This window comes from Mytilus trossulus, chromosome 9 (genome assembly GCF_036588685.1).
Source record: "Mytilus trossulus isolate FHL-02 chromosome 9, PNRI_Mtr1.1.1.hap1, whole genome shotgun sequence".
In the NCBI taxonomy this organism is placed as follows: domain Eukaryota; kingdom Metazoa; phylum Mollusca; class Bivalvia; order Mytilida; family Mytilidae; genus Mytilus; species Mytilus trossulus.
Window position 1 is genome coordinate 52,772,945 of NC_086381.1, and position 9,289 is coordinate 52,782,233.

At 31.0% G+C, this 9,289-nt stretch overlaps 1 protein-coding gene across 1 annotated transcript; it reads left to right on the forward strand.

Annotated features, from left to right (window-relative positions):
- The first annotated feature begins 4,321 nt into the window (after nt 1-4,321).
- Nucleotides 4,322-7,606, forward strand: LOC134683102 (toll-like receptor 4). The gene has a single exon (XM_063542186.1). It carries the CDS (start codon nt 4,354-4,356, stop codon nt 6,943-6,945), a length of 2,592 nt encoding a protein of 863 aa, XP_063398256.1. The 5' UTR covers nt 4,322-4,353; the 3' UTR covers nt 6,946-7,606.
- Nucleotides 7,607-9,289: the final 1,683 nt, after the last annotated feature.

Genomic DNA, 9,289 nt, shown 5'->3' on the forward strand with positions numbered 1-9,289 from the left:
TAGTAAAGATGTAAAGGCAGGAGAAATAAAAGCAAGAATAAGTACTCAAACGTACATATTCCAAGCCAAAAGAGCTAAGTTCGATCCAAAAGTTAACCTATGTGTACAATTTGCGAACAGGAAAATGAAGATCTAGAACATTTTATTCTACACTGCAAAGAACTAGAGCAAATAAGATCTAAATACTGCTCAAAAATCGAACAGACAATGGATGAAATTGATACGTCAACATACAAGAAGATCAAACAACAAGGGAATTTACTGCAGCTCATAATAGACTGTACTAGCAAGGAGATAAACTGTTACCCAACTGTGTATGAAAACATTGAAACTCTGGCTAGAAATATGTGTTATGAGATGCACTTGCTGCGCACAAAAAGGATAAAAAACCTGATCACAAGTACAGTATAAGTAAACTTCTTAAAATTGTTACTTACAAATAGTATACCATCCAACTATTTTACGGCTTATAAGTTTTTAAAAATAAATCTTCCCTTTAAAATTGTAAGATATCAGTTATAATTTAAAAAGAGTAATGACAAGATCTCCATATAGAAATGAAACTGTAAAGAAAATTTTTGTATATATTATACCTTAAATTTTGTCCAAACCCCAACCACTTTACATAAGTCTTACAGGAAATTTTCATTATTATTCCTGATATATGTATAGCACTCTCAGCTATGATTATAAGTAATTTTAAACTTTTGACCATTTTAATTCTTGTAAATACATGTTTTATGCAGTTGTTTTTTAAACATTTTCCTACACCCTAGCACATATAATTATTATATATTTTTTTTTTAAAACTTTATGATGACAATCCTATGAATTAATTATTATATCTATTATTTAGTGATCATTATAACCAAATTCAGTCATCTGTATATAATATAATTAATTGTTTCCCTATGTTTTAAGGTGTAAATAGTTGCTCAAACTATACCCTTTGGGTAGTGCTCCACATTTAATGGAGGAATATACAAGAAACTGAACTTTAAACTCACACAAAAGTTTTTTTATCCTTTGAAAGGAAAATACATTTTACTTCATGAATCATTGGTTCAACTGCATGTGAAGTTTTGTGTTTGTAAGCAACTTGAAATTATCTATGCATATGACCAAATCAAAGTCCTTACTGAGATGTTTTGCCAGACATTTTATGAGATTATTGATCCATGTTGTTGAGTGTTTAATGAAGTGTTATTTCAATTGTTCTACCACTGGGTCGATAACATGGGGCCATCATCACCTTAGTATGCAGGACTGCAATACTGACATTATTTATTGCAAAAGAGAGACAAAGAATACAAAAGGGATATTCAAACAAATTAGTCGAAAATAAACTGACAACAACACAATGACTAAGAGAAAAACAACTCTAGCAGTTTACCCGAACGTAGTCATGGGAAAAAATATTACAATAGGCTCAATGTAAAATTCTAGAGAGCCGCCCTGATAGCTTTGATGACCTTCTTGCACATCCTCATTATCCGCTAGTGTTAAATTACATTAGAACTAATTTTTTGTCACTGCCTGTTTATTTTCTAAAATGTTTGAGAGATTATGCAATAGACAAGGGCTACATTTTCTCCAATATACAGACTGGTAAGTAGTATTTGTAATATAGCTCTTTTCTGTCTTTTTTAAACCATTTTTAGATAGGAACCATTACATGATATATAAAAAAAAAAAGGAAACTCCTTCCAGCTCAGTTTTCATATATAGGAATCGCTGCTATCAACATCAGCAAGGTTTCTCATCACAAAAAGGTAACATCTAATTTTTCAAGGTTTTTTTTCAAAATCAGTCTGTACCTCTATGGCCGTGCTAAAACCGGGATTCTTAAAATAATTCAACATAAACATATCCAAAAAACAATATATCATGGCCTTAAATTCAGATAACCTAAAACTATCAATTGGAACTACATATAACTTCAATTTAGTTTTGATTACATCGAGGACTACGCTAGAGCATGGTTGAAACGCGAAGAAGTTTAATTTGAAACTCTCTCAGAATTCAACAAAACAATCAGGTCTCTGATAAAACGTGCGTATCAACTTCACATATAAAACATGATGGGTTTGCAGTATGTTTGACGTTGTTTGTTATCTTAAAAAGTTCTTTAGTGTTTTTTTTTTTATTTATCTTTGTTTATTTTTCATATTTACTATTGAGCCGCTTTTTGGTAATATAATTGTTTTATTCATAATCCCGCCACTGTTTTATTATCTTATGGTCGTATTATTGACTCTCATTTTTGCTAATAAATGTACATTGTCTAAATAGTTGAAAGCATTTTTATCCTATCATGTTGTAAATTTTCATATTTTATGAACCATTGTTAAAGCATCCAGAAATTCCTTTTATCTTGTATATGTGTAAGAATAAAATGTACAACATCTGAAAAGAGTGTCTTTTAATCTAAGCCAAATGAACTGGAAACATTCTATACGCAGTATGTTATCGAACACGTTTTTGTATCAAGAGTTGCTCAGTTTTTAGTGTTTTCTGTTGTGTTGTGTATACTGTTGTCTGTATTTTTGTTGTTTTAAGAATGAGGGTTTTTTTGCAATGAATTTGTCAGTGTGTGTTCATTAAACGAGTTTGAAGGTTCCATTGGTATTTATCGATAATCTAATAAAGTTCTAAAATGTGATCAGTATTTAAGAACAGATCGATATTGAACTAATGTAATTTACACCTCATGTAACCGAAGAACCCTGTTCCAACAAACCTTGCCGTTTTAATTTTACATTAAACTGTTATATGATCTGGTTTAGTATATAACATTCGATATGTGACAAATTTTTAGAAAAAAAATATCCGTGCATCTGAACGGTTAGCTCCAGCATATAAAAACAAATGCTTAACGACAGAACGAATAATAAGTGAAAATGGTTTCATTCGTTGAAACTCAAATCTACGATGGAAACTATAAGCAAGTCTCTTTTTGTTTTTGTCTAGGTTGTGATATTATTCTGCTGTGAGTGTGTCCTTGTATTTATGACTCTATAATATAAAAAAGAGAAGATGTGATAGAATTATATTCAAAACAGTGTGGTCCTGGCCATTGATTGACGACCTAAATTATCCCATTGACTGTGACAGATTAGGTGAACGTTTATCTGTAACGACCATTGCTCACTTCTTACTTATTATAGAATTTAAACTGTGGGGTCACCAAAGGTTCTTAACGCCTTTAATAATAAAGTAATTCGAAAAATTATTCAGGAATAACCTTTATGTTTTGATTTATATTATTGATATAAATCAACACATCGTATTATTCCGGATTCGTTTTTCGAATTGCTTTATTTAGGTGTTGAGAACCTTTGGTGACCCCACAGATTCAGTGTCTTTAAAAAGTACATAGAGAGCAGTGATTGTTACCGACAAACGTTCACCTAATCTGTCCCAGTCAATGGGATAATTTAGGTCGTCAATCAATGTCCAGGACCACACTGTTTTGAATATGATTCTATGATTTCCAATGAGACTAATCTCCACATGAAACCAAAATGACACAGACAATAACAAATATAGGTCACCATACGGCCTTCAACAATAAGCAGACCCCATACTGCAAAGTCAGCTATAAAATACCCTGAAATGACAATGTAACACAATTCACACGAGAAAACTAACGGCCTTATTTTTATAAAAATTGAACGATAAACAAATATGTAACACATAAACAAACGACAACCACGTAATTACAGGCTCCTGACTTGGGACAGGCACATACAATGTACATACATAAAGTGGCGGGGTAAAACATTGTAGCAAGATCCCAACCCTCCCTAAACCTGTAACGGTGGCATAACAGTACAACATAAGAACGAACTATAAAAATCGGTTGAAAAAGGCTTAACTGATCAGATGTAAAAACATACAAGTGGACATGACCGCGTACTTGTACATCCCAACAACAAAAAGACACTAGAAACAGATCTGAAAGTACTCACAGTTAACTGATAGCTATTTCAAAGCCACTAACAACTAATAAAAAAATCATGCATCTAAGACTAAATCTTTAAGTAAACATTACGCCTATACACTAACAGCAGAAATCGCAGGCACGGCACATTGTTTTGCGGATTTATTTACGAATACTCATCATAAGTTGATTCCAAAAAAGAGAATTATACAGAAAAACGAGAAAAACTGATAATAAACAACACCTCCTTTTAAAACACTCCTTTTATTATATTCACTCTTACAATATGTATTTATCAATAGAATCTACCAAAACATCCGGTTTCTTAGGAAAGTATATATTATGAGCACTTTAGATTTGTTTGCTCTTGACCCATATAGTTACTTTTGATTTTTGTGTCTTATGTTCTGATGGTTTTATTTCATATGATTTTTTTATATTTTGTTTTAAAACAAGGAGAAAACATGAACAACGATAAAAGAACTTTTTGGCTTTTAACCATGATGTGGATTATGTTTATGTATGGTGCTACAAATTTATCGTGCAAGTACAGCTTAAACTTAAAGAATCAACTTGTGGCTCATTGTGATAACAGAAGTTTTATATCTGTACCTAGGAATCTGATCAAAAATATCCAAGTGCTGGATCTCTCATATAATTTGATCACTGTTATCAAAAACAACACATTTATAAACTATACGAAAATGGACATTTTGATTTTAAACAGTAACAATATATCTAAAGTCCATGAACATGGTTTTGAAGGCTTACGCCATTTACGGATTCTGAGAATGGAAAATAATGCTATTAATATTTCTAAGCTTCTGTCAAGAGTATTTCGTCCTCTTGAAAATTTGATGGTTCTTGAAATAGGTAGGAATGAAGAGCAATGGATGGAATTTGAATCGTTTGTTTACCCAGACAAAGTATTCTCTAACTTGAAAAGTTTACAAAATTTATCTATTGACTTGTTTGATCGACCTGAGTTCGGTAATGGATTTAAATCACTCCACAATCTAGTCGTTTTGAATTTTAGGAGATGTTACATGAGATTCGGCAAATTATCAAATGAAACTTTCAGAAATATTTCTCCGAAACTAAGAGAGTTATATATTACTGGTTGTCATCATTTTTTTCACATAGACAAAGGAATTCTTCAGTATTTTCCTGAATTAAACATTTTGGACTTGTCTCATTCATATATTCATTTGTACCAGGCACTGAGTATACTTTATCCTTATCAAAACAAAAACATGTCTGTAATAAACTTTCACCATATAAGCGACAAGAGTATTAATAACGACAAGTTTCCGTATTCTGTAATAATTACAAAAGAACTAATGAGATATCTGAGATCTATCTGCATAGAGGCTTTAGATTTGTCAGTGACAGGCATAGTAGATGATGAGTTTTATTCATTGTTTTCATTCCAACATCCTGAGTGCTTCAAAACATTTATCATATCTGCAAACAGATTACCATCAACGACTTTAGAACACTATATGCAAACAGTTGTTTTCTTAACAAGAGCTACGAATCTTAAAACGTATGATATGTCTTATCTGCCTGCACAATTTCTTAATCCGTTATATCTTGATGTGTATCATCCCGAAAAATTCATTGGAAGTCATAATCAGGAAAAACAATCTATTTTTCATAAATCTTTTCATATAACTATTAACCTACCGCCCTTACTAGAATTTGTCCGCTTTACTCATATGACAGTAGTGTCTGCGTCTGTGTCATTCACATGCAAAAATGCATCGCTAAGATATTTTGATGTTTCATATAGTATTTTTGAAAAATATCCAAATGTATCAAATGAATGTGGAAAAGAACTTATATATTTAGATGTTTCTGGGTTATCTTCAACAATAATGTTTCAGTCCATTTCCTTGCCGAAACTAACTACATTGAAAATGACCCATGCCAGCATAGACAGAAGCATAATTGAAGGAAGACAATGGATGCTTGGGCACGCACCTAAACTCAAAAGTGTAGATCTGTCTTTCAATAACCTATGGACTTTGTTAGATACGACATTATTTAATGATAAGAATATAACCCATTTCAATTTGTCCAATAACTTTTTCAGGAGAGTTCCTAGTACTGTAGCTAAACTCCGTTATCTAGAATCGTTAGATCTGTCAAATAATTTGATAACATCTATTGATTATACTATGCGAAAATGGTTAGAAGAGATTATCGTGCCAAATCAGAACTTGAGTTTGAATTTGAATAACAATGCTTTAGTTTGTTCGTGCGATACTGTTGAGTTTTTGTTATGGTTTTCAAAAACAAAAGTATCATTTGTAAACGGAAACAAATACACTTGTACAATGTCAAACAATTCGCAAGTCAATCTTATTGAAGTTACCAAAGATATCAATAAATATTTTGCTGACTGCCAAGCTACTTTATGGCTTAGGATTGGAATTATATTAATATCGTGTACTTTTGGTGTTTCGATACCATTTTCGATTTTATATTATTACAGATGGAAACTTATTCTGTTTTTGTTTAGAACATTTAGACGAGCCGTCGAGAGAGGTTTATATGTACATTATGAATATGACGTATATATTTCCTACGAACAAAGAAGCATATCGTGGATAAAAGACCATCTGCTTCCAAAAGCTGAAAAAGAATGGGGATTGATAACATTCGTACATGATCGTGACCTTATTCCCGGAGAACTCACATCAGATTCTAAAGCACTTTCAATTCACCAAAGTAGACATGTTATTTTTGTTATTACGGAACGATTTTGTGAATACGAATGGGGGTCCTTTGAAATCGAAAGAGCCAAATATGAAAAATACACACAAAATCTCATGAAAATTATTGTAATTTTACAAAATGTACATGTCAATGATATTCCAGAACAACTCGTTAACATATCAAATGATGTTATCTTCATAAAATGGAATGAACCCGAAACTGAAATTTCAGAAAATCAAACTAGGTGGTTCAAACTAAAAACATTGCTTTTTCTTAATTAAAAAAATTATGCACAGCTTTTTAGAAAAATCTGATGAAATATGTCAAATATATTTCATTTACCATTTAGATATATTTTTCTTTCTTTTGTACAGTCGGTTAAAGATATACACTGAAATAAGCGATGTATGTTTATACATTTTTTTGGAACAGATTTTAAATAAATGGGTACCATCACAATTCAATGTGGTAACTATAAGTCGTACTTAATATCGGAGAAAATATGAATAATTGAATAATTAATAATTGAATGGGGTTTTTTTGTACGTTTTTGTGGCAAAAATAAAGAATGAAACATTGATATATTTTTAATACAAAAAATTGTGCGTACAACCCTGTTAAGATGATATGGGTGTCTTCCTCCATCTTGGATTTTAAAAAACAGAGAACCAAAGGTCCGTATTTTCTATAAAGTTAGCAAAATATGATGCAGGAATGCAGATATGTAATGTGAATTTTCATTTAAAAGAACAAATTTATAAGAATACAACTTACAAATTTTAATATTTTTGTTAATGTATCTTAATGTGATTAAATTAAATGTATTCAAACTACTTTATTAGTGCTTAATACTATATTCGTTAATTTAGAAATGTATCTGTAATTCTGACGTTTTTCTATTGTGTATTTTTATAAATAAGAAGACATATTGTAAGATATTAAATGTTTAAGATCTTGTATATAATTATTTTAGTTTTGTTAATATCGAATTCAATTACATTGTACATATATTGCAAACAAAAACAATAATCAAAATAATTTAGATGTTGGCGTCCACAGTTGCTTATATTTAAAAAAAAAGGTGATAAAGTAAATGAAAGTATGATTGCCAGTGAGACACTATCCATCAAAGTTAAAAAAAAAAAGGAAAAAAGGAAAAAAATGGATGTAAGCACTAAAAGACAACTGTGGGATCTTCCAAAGTGAGAACATACCGTAGTGTTGGCTTATTAATTAACAACTATATATCTCACGTGCAAAATAATGCACTGTTACCTTTTAAAACAAAAGAATGGAACAGTGGCATATGTTCACCTTTTCTTTTGATGATCACGATCTTATATTATGATGCGTTTACAAAAAATGTCATGCTTTCTACACATACAAACATATTTAAATAACAACATGAAGAAAACAAGTTTTACTACTGATTTGAAGGTAACAGAAAAAAAAATGAAAACTATAGAAAAATGAAAACAACTCTTTCTGAATTCGATGCGTCCGTAATGGGTTTTTTAAATTTACTTTCAACAGGAATGTTTTTCGGAATATTTAAAAGCTATGGATGATTAAAACCCGAAATGTTTGAAACAAATTATTTGACCAATCATTGCATAAACTTAAAAGCCAAATATATAAGCGGTCAACTTTGCCAGAGAGAAAGTTGAGACTTTAGTTTTTTTCATAATTTGTAAAAACGGATAGTACACCAGCAGCGGTATCAATTAAATGAGGTGGGGTTTTTTAAATCCTGGGATCGAAGCACTTTTTTGGATTTGCCTTTACAAGGAATGCTCAAAGTCAAATATTTAGAAGCTAATTAGAGGGATGTATAATAGTTAGTACAGTTGAATTGCTGTATGACCAAAAGGTATGGTATAAAAGAAGGGCAGAAAATACTAGAGGCACAGTCAAGCTCATGTATCGAATAAGACTGAATAAGACATGGCTTAAAAAAAAGACAAACAGACCAAAAAAAGTACCAAAAAAATTAAAGACTAAGCAAAACGAACCCGACCAAAAAATGGCGTCGATCTCAAGTGCTTCGGAAATGTAAGCAGATCCTAATCCACATGTAGCACCCGTCGTGATGATCATGTTGTTACAAACCCGGTTTAAATGATTTCTATATCGACATGCAGATTAAGATGATGATACCCTTTGTTTATTGATTCTGCACCAAAAGCGGTGATGACCAAGTGCTGTATAAAAAAAAATGTTTTGTGAATTATGAAATCTCATTTATAGTTATTGAACGTAACTATGTTTGAGGTTTTTTTCAATAACAATAGCGATGTCATATTATGGTTCGAAGTATTTCGATTTTCTTATAAGTCAAAAGTAAGAGAAGTTGCAATGTGTACAAGATTTATTTTAAAAAGACCGAAATCCTTATTTTCTGAGAAAAATATAAATGTTTTTCATACTGTAAAATTCCTTTTTGTTTTCTTGTTTGTAAAAGCATATAAAATTGTAAAAGGATGTTGCATTTTATCGAATAAAATCCAAATAATATGGTGTTATAAAGAAATCGTGTGGTCGCTTCTTATGAAATGTTCTAGCTTCACAGTATGTGTGATTTGTGATCATCCTTGCTTGGACAGAACTCACTGTCTAAAAATGTTG